At 37.8% G+C, this 13,768-nt stretch overlaps 1 protein-coding gene across 1 annotated transcript in view; it reads right to left on the bottom strand.

The window, feature by feature from the left end:
• Positions 1–13,768, bottom strand: part of LRP1B (LDL receptor related protein 1B) — a 1,239,928-nt gene that overhangs the window by 185,105 nt on the left and 1,041,055 nt on the right. Inside the window, exons 59-60 of the mRNA XM_039494476.1 lie at positions 9,442–9,623; positions 2,347–2,546 (exon numbers count right to left, since the gene is read on the bottom strand). Coding sequence (XP_039350410.1) covers positions 2,347–2,546; positions 9,442–9,623 — 382 coding nt within the window. The remainder of the gene's footprint in view (positions 1–2,346; positions 2,547–9,441; positions 9,624–13,768) is intronic.

Here is a 13,768-nt window from a genome sequence, read left to right as displayed (position 1 = left end):
TATCTCCAGACCAGTGGCACCGCTATGGGCACCCGTATGGCCCCACAATATGCCAATATTTTTATGGCCGACCTGGAACAACGCTTCCTCAGCTCCCGTCCACTCACGCCCCTTCTCTACCTACGCTACATCGATGACATCTTCATCATCTGGACCCATGGGAAGGAGACTCTGGAAAAATTCCACCACGATTTCAACAGCTTCCACCCCTCCATCAACCTCAGCCTGGACCAATCTACACGGGAGGTCCACTTCCTAGACACCACGGTGCAAATAAGTGATGGTCACATCAACACCACTCTATACCGAAAACCTACCGACCGCTATGCCTACCTTCATACCTCCAGCTTCCATCCCGGACACACCACAAGATCCATTGTCTACAGCCAAGCACTGAGGTACAACCGTATCTGCTCTAACCCCTCAGACAGAGACCAACACCTAGAAAATCTCCACCAAGCATTCTCAAGACTACAGTACCCACACGAGGAAATAAGGAAACAGATCAACAGAGCCAGATGTGTACCCAGAAGCCTCCTACTGGAAGACAAACCCAAGAAAGAAACCAACAGGACTCCACTGGCCATCACATACAGTCCCCAGCTAAAACCCCTACAACGCATCATCAGGGATCTACAACCCATCTTGGACAATGATCCCACACTTTCACAGGCCTTGGGTGGCAGACCAGTCCTCGCCCACAGACAACCTGCCAACCTGAAACATATTCTCACCAGCAACTGCACACCGCACCATAGTAACTCTAGCTCAGGAACCAATCCATGCAACAAACCTCGATGCCAACTCTGCCCACATATCTACACCAGCAACACCATCACAGGACCAAAACAGATCAGCCACAACATCAGCGGTTCATTCACCTGCACTTCCACCAATGTAATATATGCCATCATATGCCAGCAATGCCCCTCTGCTATGTACATCAGTCAAACTGGACAGTCTCTAAGGAAAAGGATAAATGGACACAAATCAGACATTAGGAATGGCAATATACAAAAACCTGTAGGAGAACACTTCAACCTCCCTGGCCACACTATAGCAGATCTTAAGGTGGCCATCCTACAGCAAAAAAACTTTAGGACCAGACTTCAAAGAGAAACTGCTGAGCTCCAGTTCATCTGCAAATTTGACACCATCAGCTCAGGACTAAACAAAGACTGTGAATGGCTTGCCAATTACAGAACCAGTTTCTCCTCCCTTGGTTTTCACACTTCAACTGCTAGAACAGGGCCTCATCCTCCCTGATTGATCTGACCTCGTTATCTCTAGCTTGCTTCTTGCTTGCTTATATATACCTGCCCCAGGAAATTTCCACCACTTGCATCCGAAGAAGTGGGTATTCACCCACGGAAGCTCATGCTGCAAAACGTCTGTTAGTCTATAAGGTGCCACAGGATTCTTTGCTGCTTTTATTAATAGACACATTCAGTCTGTCACACTGAGCTCTAGAGCTAGCCTATCACTTTTTTAGGCCAGTATTTCATGTTTGAAGATTTTAGAGTAAGGTTTGGGAAGAATCAGGCTTTATTATAGAAACTAAATGTTATCTTTAACAATGGAAAAATACTGCCTTTCCTCAATAATTTTCTTCCTAGAGGCTATGTAATTATGTATACCAAAAGGCAGCAAACCATTTGTGACAACAGCAGCTTTGAGGGTAACATTTGTATGCTAATAAATAAAACACATTATAAAACTATTGCTTAGTTCAACCAAGAAAAAAAAATCTTACTATTGAATAATGTATTTGGACTATTAAGAAAACTCAGTCCCTATTTAGAATTTTTGCTTTCTTTTGATAAAAGGCATTTTTCACAGATATGAATTGCTGCATATTTGCATGTATTAAAAGAATGCCAAAGAGGCATTTATAAGCCCTGGAAGGAATACAGAAGATTGGCAAGAGTAGAGATTTTGCCCTGCAGGATTCATGTTGGCAGACAACATCTACAACAAATTCAGTGTTCATGAGGAGTAGCCTAGCAAAATATACGTGTTGGCAAAAAAAAGAGGAAATAATGAAGAAATACAGAAATAGAAATTTACCTCTTTGATCTTGTCTAAATTTGATTAATATAGAAGGGGGAAGAATACTGTTTTCTTATCAGGAAGTATCCTTTAGTATTCTGCTTAATGATGCAAACAAATTCTCATTCTGCTTCTTAAAATACTTACAAAAAAGCAAAATATGTAGCTTTGCCATCTTGCAATGCACAATATTCTTCACATTTAGGATACAAACTTTTTTCCCCCAATTAATATAACACACCTTTAATTAAAAATAAGAAATGTCAAAAATTGAATGTTTACAGCTGTTTGACCAACCTTTATGTCTATGAAATCCATCCATGTCAGCAAACTCAATATGGTTTTCATCAGCCCAGTAGAGTCTACTGTTGACATAATCTATTGTAAGAGCCATAGGTCTGGAGATCTGTGTTTCTATGACAACAGTTTGATTGGTGCCATCCATTCCAACACGGCCAATGTGAGGATACTCACAGCAATCAATCCAGTACAAATATCTAGGAAAACAAAATCAATAATTTTTTTATTTACAGCTGCAAAGGCATTAACATATAGCAGCTAATGTTTTAAAAAAATTTGGTTGGTTTTAAGTACTATCCAGGAATTATTCCATAGTGCTTTCATCCTCCAAGTTAGCTCTTTTGAGAAGTTTTTTTTCAAAGAAAATTTTACAACTTCATAGCTTGAAGTATAGTATTTAAGTGTATGAGTCGCCATGTTAGAGATATTGATGCAGTTTTGTAGCTGTACTTAAACCATTAAAGAAAAAGCTCAAAACGGGCTATATATGTCTATTTTGATGTAGGACTGCCACCCTTAAATTCTGAAGTATCATCATGATTTTGCTAAGCTAAAATCTCAGGTCCTGCAATAATGTTATTGTTGAAAGAATTTCAGGTAGGTAAAATATCATAATACTGTATTACCATGCCATTTTTTTTTATATTTTATACACTAATTTCACTGATCACAGCATTATGATAAAAATGACATTCTTTCATAATGGGCAAACTCCAGAACATAGTAATGATGGCACACTTGCCAAGATTAAAAGAGGCGAGAGTATTGATGGAGGAATGTATGTTTCTAAATTGGCTGAAAATGAGGGAATATCACATTGGGTGGGGATTATTTTTTTCCTTTCTTTTTCTGTTGATTGTGAATACTCAGCTAGGATGCCTGGCATGTGTTACATTTAAAAATATTTGTAAGGAGATGTTTTGTTGGTGTACTAATATAATTTATCTTTCATTAGCTATTGATCCACATAGAGGTTAGAAAAAAAATGTAGTTATAAGATGGTAGACTCTGAAATGGGGACTTGAGTACAGGGGGTCTATTGTATTGGTTACTTATTTCAACCTCATGGCATATGTAGCTGTCAATTCTCTTCTGTAGGCAGCAAACACCTGACCTTTACATCTCAATTATCAGATGGGTCATTATCTAAGAATGATTTGGGGGAAAGCAGAAAAGGTTGATTATTTCAGTTTATCTGGCTCATCTTTTAGTATGAATACACCTATATTAACTTGGGTAGGGTGGGATTTTCCATAAGAGACTGAAAATGGGCTCAGGTATACTGTCCCCAAGGCTTTTGGGAAGTAAGCATGTTGTGGGTAGTGATACACATGGTCACAAGGGAAAATTATGGGAACATTGCCTGCTAGGAAATTAGTGGAGTACATTATCATTACATTACCGGAAAAAAATGAGTTACAAGCATAGCTAAGCTTGTTCAGATGGATGAGAAAAGCTATCCTTGCTCAGAAACCTTTTTTTGTTGGCGTATGAAAGAGAGACACAGAGAATCCTCTTCTTCCTACTCTAATTAGAAGTTACACAAGTTGTGATGTAACACTAAATTCCTCCTCCTTCACTTCTCTGTCTCTCACACACAGACAAAAACATCCTCTCTATACAAGGATAAGTGTTCTCATCCATTCCCATAAGATGAACTATGTTTATAATTGTTTTTCTATTGTCACATCTCAGGATATAAATAGATCATACAGCACCAAACTCAGTGTAGTCTCTCTCTTCATATGTGCTATCTCTTCTGCACATAATCAGAGTTACTTTCTATATATTGATTTGTATTTTTGACTTCCATATTTTTAAACAGTTTGGTTTTACAGCACAACCTTCTTAAAACATCACAAGAAATCAATGCTGAAAACCCAGCGCCAAACAAATAGAGATATAAATGTCTGGTTTGACTTTGAAGAGTGACTGTGAAACAGGCATGGGATTCTGTATTTACAGGTCTTCAGTGATTTTCAGAGTAAATTTACTAAATTTATAATTCATTTTCATTTTCATATTATTGCACTTCAGCACTCAGAGCAAGATTCACTAAAGGACTTAGGCATCTGACACTTTAGGTGCCTAAATCCCAGAATCAGGCCCCAATGGGATTCAGAAAACAAGAAATTCAGAAAACTGCTACTCAGCTGCACCTAAACTCTCTCTGTGCCTGAATTTTTGCAATAAAAGTTCCCTAAGCATCTACGATTATGAACTTGGCTCTGACACTTCCCAGGTGAGAGCCCTAGCCACTGGGCTATGGGATATTCTGATGTGGGTTTTCCAGAGTGTCTCCTATTGAATCTGTTCCACTGTTGATAAATAATTTTAAGAAGTCACTGGAGCAGAGAAAGTGGGTCTTCCATGTCCCGGTGCTCTAACCAACAGGCTACAAATTCATTCTTGTGCTTGCTGTCTTGCTCTGTCTGGACCCATGATGAACCTGTTTCACTGTGGAAAATGAAAGAAACATTGGGCCAGAGAGAGAGCCCAAATTTCTTTATGACTGTAGTCCTCAAGAGAGTAAGGATATGTCTACGCTTCAAGCTGGTGTGGGGGATGATTCCCAGCTCAAAGAGACATACCCATACTTGCTCTGATTGAGCTAGTGCTCTAAAAATAGAGCATAGCTGCAGCAGCAGTGCAAGTGGCAGGAGGAGTTAGCTGCCTCAAGTACATACCTATGGTCTCAGATTGGCACATAGTCAAGGTGTCCAGCACCACTCACCCTACTGCAGCTTTACTTTATCATGATAGCTCAATGAGAACCAGCGCAGTGAGTATGTTTCCTCAAGTTGGTAATCACACCCCTAGATCGAAGTGTAGACATATCATCATCTCATTGAATGTCAATGAAACTAATGGCTTGTCTACACAGAGCAGCAGTGCACACTATGGGGGTGTAATTTCTAAAGCTCACTCACGTGCACTGAAGCTTCCTAATGGGTTTTAATGAATACATACTAGGGAACCTTTAGCACACAACAGCAGGGTCTACACAGACAAATTAATGTGTAACACTTTGGTCCACTTCAGACATTACACCCTTGTAAGGTTCATTACTCCACCATGTAGACAAGCCCTTAAGCTCTTAAATCACTTATGTTATTTTTGAAAATGTTACCAGGATGCCTTATTTCCTTCTCTTGCATCATCACTGGTAAGATTCTGGAGGCCACTTTATGCCCTCAGTTGCTCCTGTGTATTCCCACAGAAGACTAGTAAGATTACCCAGGTGTAACAGAGGAAACATCATTTGAAGACAAAAGGGCAATTTCTACATTCTGTAGCACCAGTAATTAAATCCAGAGTAAATTCCAGATTACACTAGTGTAACTCAGAGCAGATTTTAAAGACAAACGCATTAGTAATTGAGACCAGAATCTGTACACAATGAGGCTGTATAGATTAAATTGATGACAGAATTTGGTCTGTAGAATATTTAATACGGGTAATGATGTCTGAGAGGAAGAATAACCCAGCTAGATTCTTGTAGCCTAACCTTAATTTGTATGAATGTCAGTTAGGGGGAAAATAAAACAAACACCGTTGTTCTACTAGTAAACTGAGAAAATCTGGTAAAATGGGGGCTTCAGTGTCAGATTTTGCCAGAGGCACCAAAAACCTCTGTGCGGCCCTGAGGAATAGGTATTTTGGGGGCAACAGCAAGAGTGCCCTATGCACCTGTGATCCTCATTGGTGGAATATCTCCTAGGTGACCTTTACAAGCCAGTGCATGACAGAGAAGCTTTCAGGTCTCATTAACTTGTGCTCGAAGGCAATCTGGCCCCTGACATCCCCAGATCCAAGGAAAACAGTTTTGCCTGTACCTGAGAAAGTATTTTTTGCCTTATTCCCCTCCTCATTTGTATCTAGGCTTGCTCTGGCATAACTGAGGAGATAGTGCTCCATTAGTAGAGCTGGGTGACGTTTTTCAAATTTTACATTAAGGAAAACCTTAATTAATATTGCATTCTATTTTCACAACATTTCTTCCTAATTTTTAAATCAACCAAAAAGCTTACTAGAATGTCTGAGATTTGGGGAAAAATTTGTTTCTTGTTTTTTTCCCTCAATCAGTTCTACATGTTTGGAATTATTTCTTTCAATGGAGAAAATATTTTTTAATTTTACATTTTTGTCTCTGTTTCTGGAAACAGCAAGTGTTGAAAATATAGCAGCGGGTATGTTTCTATGGGGACGTTCAACTCAAAGGTACAGGTGCAAAATCTACATGTGCAAGAAAGCTACTGAAATGCAGTTTCAGGTACCGTGTGAAAGAAGGAAAGAGAACATTGACCCAAAGCACACTGCACAGCAGTGTATGGTGGATGGGGAATTTTGGCCACAGACTGCAGTGGAAAACCTTCTCTTATAAAAACTGTGGTAACATTTTTAATATTCCCACTATATAGATGGACCATGATTTTTGGCATGTTACCTGAAAGGATGAACTGGACTCATCTAATACCATTTCAATCACACAATAACAACTCAATGAACTTGAAATTTGGGAGAAAAACACACACCCCAAAACCCAACCAACCAAACAAACAAAAAATAACCTGAATGATTTTGGTGATGGTTTTCTATATCCAGCACCTCAAAAAAATTTATTATGTTTTTAATTTCTATTCCTCCCTCAGAGATTATTGAGCCAAATCATCCTCTAAGTGCCAAAAACTCTAAGCTGGGGTCAGGAACCTAAGTTTGAACTTGCTTACTTTTTACAGGTTGTTCTGATAGATGTGTCTGGGGCTTGTATCATCCCGAAAAAAAGAATAGGTCTTGGCCAAAGACAGACAGGGAAATCAATCAGGTGATCCTGAAAATACTGGGGCTTTTGTAAAGAAGACCAGTGTCTCAACACTGCTCCATTGGGTTCCCGTTTCCTTGCACACCATACTGACAAGGACTCACACCAGCCACTGCTAAATCATTCTTACCCAAAGTGGATGGGTAAGAAACATAATATACTGCCAACAGGATCAGCGTTATCTTGCACTACTATATCCAAGTAGGTCTGAAGAGGGATAATGCTATGAAAACTGGCCATCTCCTGGACCCAGCACTCCCAGCAAAAGCCCCTTTCCAACTATGAATGCTGATGCTGCAGACGTGGACAGAGAAAATTGTTTGGGATCACTATATAAGAGCTAGATGGTATCATCATGATCATCCTCAAGGAAAGTACACTGCTCTTGGCTCCTTTGGTAGCCCCCACCCCATTAGCTTCCTTCTGTCAGTGGCATTTGAAATTATTGGAGCCTTAGGAAATAAAGATAGAAAAGAATAATTAATGTATTTCTACTAAGACACTATGAGAGCTTTTTTATCCTTCTTAAGCAGAAATGTCTTCATACTCCACGATAAAGTGAGCATTACATATTTAATTCACACCTGAAAAGGAAAAAAAGCAAGCTTTCTCTAGTCCATGATTTCAGATGAAGCAGTCAATGCTACTTGCAAATTTTATCTATCTGAAGAAGGGTTCAGTTACTTCATGACATTATTTTTATCAAATAACCCTAAGTGATATTCCTGTTAAAAATGATCTACACTGTAAACAGCCATTTTAAGAGCTGAAACTGTATTACGGGAAACAAGCAAACAGACTTTTTACGACTTTTTCAACTACATTAACACTGATCTGTTAGTGGTCATTGTTTATACATATATTTATTGGTGACTAGAGTGTGCTTCCTGTTTATGAGGCAACAACTGTACACCAAGCTAAATAAACCCAGGCAGTAAATGTTGTGAGGTTACAGTTATCACCTCATAAACAGGAAGCACCAGCAAGTTGTTGCAATGTCTCACTTAGAAATTAACATTTTCTTTTGCTATTAGCTGGGAAAAGTGGGAAGTTATTTATTTATTTATTTATTAATTATTACTACTACTACTAGTAGTAGTAGTAGTAGTAGGTTATTGCCAGCAATGAGTTGATGCTTTATAGATAGGTATGACAATAAAGCCTCAGCACTGGAAAGCTTACAGTCAAATATCTGATGAAGTTGTGTTTGTTGTGAGCAAAATTATTTACTTCATTGATTTTTAGTCAGTAATTTTGCCTGCTACAAAGATATCTGGGTGTATATCAATTCTCAAATGGTCAGTGATTTTTGACAGACAGTGCACTTTTAAAAAAACAACTCTCTAGCTGTGAGTTAGTCAGTGCCCATTATTCCTATGACTCTGGTTCACTAAAGATTTAGATTGAGAAGAAAACAATAATGGTGATATTCAAACTGAATGTAGATGAAATATTTAACAATGTTGACATTTAAATTGTTATCTGTATGCTTCAGGATAACAAGCTATTTAAATGATGGGGCAGTTCCTATGTTTCAGAACAATTGTTTCTATCTGACTCTTCTGTAGGTTCAAGCAAGGCAGCACTGGATCTGTTTACAAACTCTTTTTGTTTGTACACTTTCCATGAGAGCTAAAATTACAGAGAAGCTAATAGTGAACACCGAGAAGTGCCATTTTTGAATGCCACCAAAGGCCAACTCAGGTCAACTACTACTGTTTGTATTTAAAAAAATTCACCATATTGCACATATTAAAATAATGGTGAAAACTATTTAAGTCAGGAACATTATTAAACATTTTTCATCCTTGCACTACTTATGCAGAAGAAATCTGAAGAGTGTTTTTTAAAGACACGTGGCATTTCACTGCCCACTATTAATTTGGATAACAGCAAATGTAGAAAAGAGTAGCTATCATTAACTCACTGCAGTAGATACGCTAAATAAAATGTGACCATGCTTAATGTTTCATATTTAACATGACACAAATACCATATGATCCACACAAATACCACACAAATTATCTTGTAACAAGATGTGTTATGATACAACAACAGTGATTTTTTCTATAACCCGCATTAATCTCCATGGCTATTGCTTTTTATAACATATGAAGTCACAGTTAACATCGTTTGTGTATTTTAGCTTGCTCATATACAATAAACCTATTAAGATAGTGATAGCTTTGCGCTGGGGAAAAATATATTTGAGGACTTTAATGATAATTCATTATCTAGTTCTGATTTTATATTAAACTATTGTTCCATACCCAGCTTGAGGATCTAAAGATAGATCTCTAGGAAACTTCACCCTTTTTTTCACAAGAACAGTGGGGTATAAGCCATTGAGTTTTGATACTTCGATAATCCTTTTTTCTGCATCAGACCAATAGAGATTCTTTCCAATCCAGTCAACAGCTAGTGCATTGGGAATAGCCGTGTTATGTACTACCTAGAAGAGTTAAGATGCACAAAGTTAATACAAACTTTTGTACTGGTGACCCCTTTCGCACAGCAAGCCTCTGAGTGTGACCCCCACTTATAAATTAAAAACACTTTTTAATATATTTATCGCCATTATAAATGCAGGCGGCAACGCGGGGTTTGCGGCGATGGCTGACAGCTTGCAACCCCCTATATAATAACCTTATGACCCCTGAGTGGCCTGAACCCCAGTTTGAGAACCCCTGAGTTAATCAATTAAAAAAAAATTAACAACCAAACTGATTTGTGTACGTTTCAAAATGTTTAAGAGAAGAATACAGGATCCACTGTGAAGCTCTGTGGAAAAAAGTTATACAATAATAAAAAAGTTTGATATTTTTTAAGAAGTAGATTTATTTATCAAAGATGAAGGAATGTACTTTCTGTCACAGAGGGAGAAGGGGAAGCCCAAACAGCAACTGCAGACTGAACCTGGAATGCCACTGGATTGGATTTAGTTTTTGGGGGTAATTTTTGTTTTGTTTTGTTGAAATCTTCCTCGTCACACAAAAAAATATTCCTTTTAGAATAAACTTGTTTTTTTTAAATTTCCTATCATTATGGAACACTGAAAAGGCAAGGATTTTCCACTCTCCGGATAGCTGTTTCTTGGCAATGCTCCATTCCCCACTCTCTCCAGAGTACAGTGGGACATATCCCTCTTCATTGTGACAGTGATGCCAATACTTCAAGGCAGGCATGCATAGAAGTACACACTTTTTGCAAAGAGGTGGAAATGTCCTAATGGTAAGTAAGTTGTCTTGCAATATCATGCAGATCACAAATAATGTAATTGGCTGAAATTAGGAACTAGAAGCTTTTTAGCAAACTATCAGGAAGGAATTTTGAGGGCAGAAGTAATTGAGTATCCCAGTAAAGTAGTTTATGGTCTATGGACTAGAGATGGGTTGACCTCAAAAGATGTGATTCTTTGGATGCTTCTGTGGGACTTAATCAAATATATCTAAAACATATTTGGACCACAAATCTCTTCATTACAGGATTTTTTAAAAAGGTCTTCTTGCACTACTTGCTTTTGGTTGGCTGGACATACTGTGCTCCAGGTCTTCAGACCCACGGATGTCTTGCCAAAAGGATGACGAAGCCGACAAACAACCAGCTCAGGATTCTCCTGGCAGTACAAAGCTGGTGTTGCTGTCTCTACACTGCCCCTTCACAATTCCTAGAGTTGGGTACATCAGAACTGTGAAAGGGGAACAGGGCATAGCTAGTGTGCTCCTGTTCGGAGTAATGGTACTTTGGGGCCCTTGTATCCAGGACAACACAGAGTAGCCATGTGTGTCCTTTTAAGTTGTGCCAGTGGCTAAAATGGCCTCAAGCCAGCCTGAGGATTGTGGAGTGCCACAGCCTAGATCTGAACCCTATAGATGAAACTCAACTCAGTTTAGAGGGCCTGCACAACAACCTATGTACCATTGAATCTCTTCATGTAGGGCTTAAGCTGTGCAGAGAATATGCTTTTATTCTTCTGTGCCCTGAACAGCCCCTCTCCTAATATCTCATATTTTCTCTAATCTTCAAAATTCTACTCATTTAACTCTATAACACTAAAACATAATCGAAACAATGTAATAGAGAACCATACTATTTCTCCATCCCTGGAAATAGCCGAGCCTTTTTAAACACTGTGTAGTGTGATCATTCAAATATTTTAGCTTATCTTCAAGCCTTTGTTCTGATCACTGAAGTAGCACTTGTAAATGCTTTTGCACCAGAATCTAAAATCAACAGGCAAATCTGAAGCACATAGTAGACTACTTTTTTTAATTGTATATAATATTTATGGCAATTAAAGACTTCTCCAACTTTAACTGTAGATGTAGGCTGCAAGATAATCTACTTCAACCATTACTATGGATATGTTCAATAAATATTAGGAGACACAAAGTGGGTGAGGTAATATTTTTTCTTAGACCAAATGTTAGCGGTGAAAGAGACAAGACTGAGGACTCCACAGAGCACTTGTCTCTTTCACCAACAGAGGTTGGTCCAATAAAAAATATTATCCACATTGTCTCTCTCATATACTGGGCCCAACATAGCTACAACAACACTACAAATAAAAACGATTACGTTCTTTATTACTTGACAAGATCACTTTAAAATTGTACTGTTTTGGACAGCAGATTTTATTCATATGGACAAAGGGATGGAACATTTTTATTTCCTAATGCCTGAACATTCCCAACTTTATAGTTCACAACCTTCCAAACCTTTACACAGGGGCACACAATAATTTTATAGAAACTGGATGATTCTAGAAACTCTCTTTCAATTTACAGTGATTTAGTCACCCTAGCTGAAAACAGCAACCCAAATAACTGGATTCTTTTTTTCTATTGGCCTTTGCTCTCAAAGGATTTTGAAATTGCTCCTTCAGAGTTATTTCAGACCCAGAGATATATGTATGTGATATTTTTATAAAAAAATTAAAAAATGTAAATTTTACACCAATATCTGATTTTAGAGGTTTTTTTTATTTCAAGAAAAAAAATTTCATTTGAATGTCACGTAATATATAAAAGTTTATATCCTTTTACCTTTAAAGCTGCTTCTTTGAAAAGTTACTCACCTGTATAGTAAATGGAGTTCTTCACTGTAGCCTGATTTAGGGTGTAATGATAATATTAATTTGGATAATATGGGAATTTATTAATTTTATTTTATTTGATTTTAATAATACTATTAATAATTATTATCATCAATATTAATTAGTATGGGTTTTAGGGTTGCCAATCTGTTTGAGCAGAAGATAAAAGTTCTTGTCCTGAATCAGGCTCCACAGAATTTATAAAGGACCCTCGGGGGTATGACAGGAAGCTCACACTGAGACAGATGTAGCCTTAAAGACTTTTTGTTAAAATTAATAACAGTAAGCAAATGGTAAAATACCCAGAGTTACAAAGTTACAATTGCATTACTGCTATTCAAAAGATACATATGATAATATAGTATTATATGCAACAAAACTTTTGTTAATATACTCACACCCTTCCTTGATAACCTGGTGGTAAGAGACACAGGAACAGCCTTGAGGTTCAGGTTTCTCAATTCTTGAGTGAGGGATGCAGTGCTTAGAAAATGCTAAGAGCTATCAAAGCTGACTAGGGTTTACTTGACTAACTTAAACTTAAATCAAAACCTAATAAACAAGCTGAGAATAAAACTTAGGGAAACCAAGTTTAGCCTAGTTCCTTTGAAACTTAAAGTTTAAGAAGAACAAGTGTAGCATACTAATAGTAGCAGTCATCGTAGATAGATAGAATAGATGGAGTGTAGGAAGTAAGCGAGAACAGAGTAAAGTGAGAATGAAGATGGAGGAAAGTGAGAACTGGAGCCCTCTATTGAGGTGGGTCACCTCTTTTTATAGGGCAAATGCCGGAAATCCTTCCTTTTATGCCCAAATTTTATTCCTCACCCAGAGAAACGTTAGGGTACACTTACCCCATAGGCTAATACGTATGTGTGTATTGATGACAGGTATGTACACACATCTGTCTCTTGTGGTGTTCTTGTTAAGTCTGTGGGTACAACATTGAAACCCCCCCTATGCCGTTCTCCATTGTCTATTGGTCTAAATAAAAGGTCATGGACATAGGCATGAGTACTCATCTATTTAGGTAACGAGATATAGATCAACTTTGCTTTCTAAGTAAAAGGTCTTAATATAGCTATGCTAACTTTGCCTTAGCTTAACATACAGAATATGGTCAGTAGGTCTCTTGCATTAGAGCCAAACTTACTTTAATATAAATGTATAAACCTATTATAATAAATCAAATACTTAAACTGTTAGAAAAGATAGATAGATAGATAGATAGATAGATAGATAGATAGATAGATAGATAGATAGCAGGTTAGTCCTATAGGCTACATCACATTGACTATATATATATATTCCACTTATGGTGTACATTTTCCCTGAGAGCTCTTGTACTCTTTATCAAGGGAATAGAGAACAGAGAGGCCTAACTGCCTTCTCTTCTGCAGTTCCTTCTCTTCCACAGAATCCAGATGTCAGAGAATCACAGAAATGTAGGGCTGGAAGGGACCTCAAGAGATCATCTAGTCTAGTTCGCAGGCTTGGATCAA

The sequence above is a fragment of the Mauremys reevesii genome, linkage group 11 (assembly GCF_016161935.1).
Source record: "Mauremys reevesii isolate NIE-2019 linkage group 11, ASM1616193v1, whole genome shotgun sequence".
NCBI classification, from domain to species: domain Eukaryota; kingdom Metazoa; phylum Chordata; order Testudines; family Geoemydidae; genus Mauremys; species Mauremys reevesii.
The sequence above is the reverse complement of the archived record's forward strand: the minus strand, read 5'-3'. Positions and strand labels throughout refer to the sequence as shown.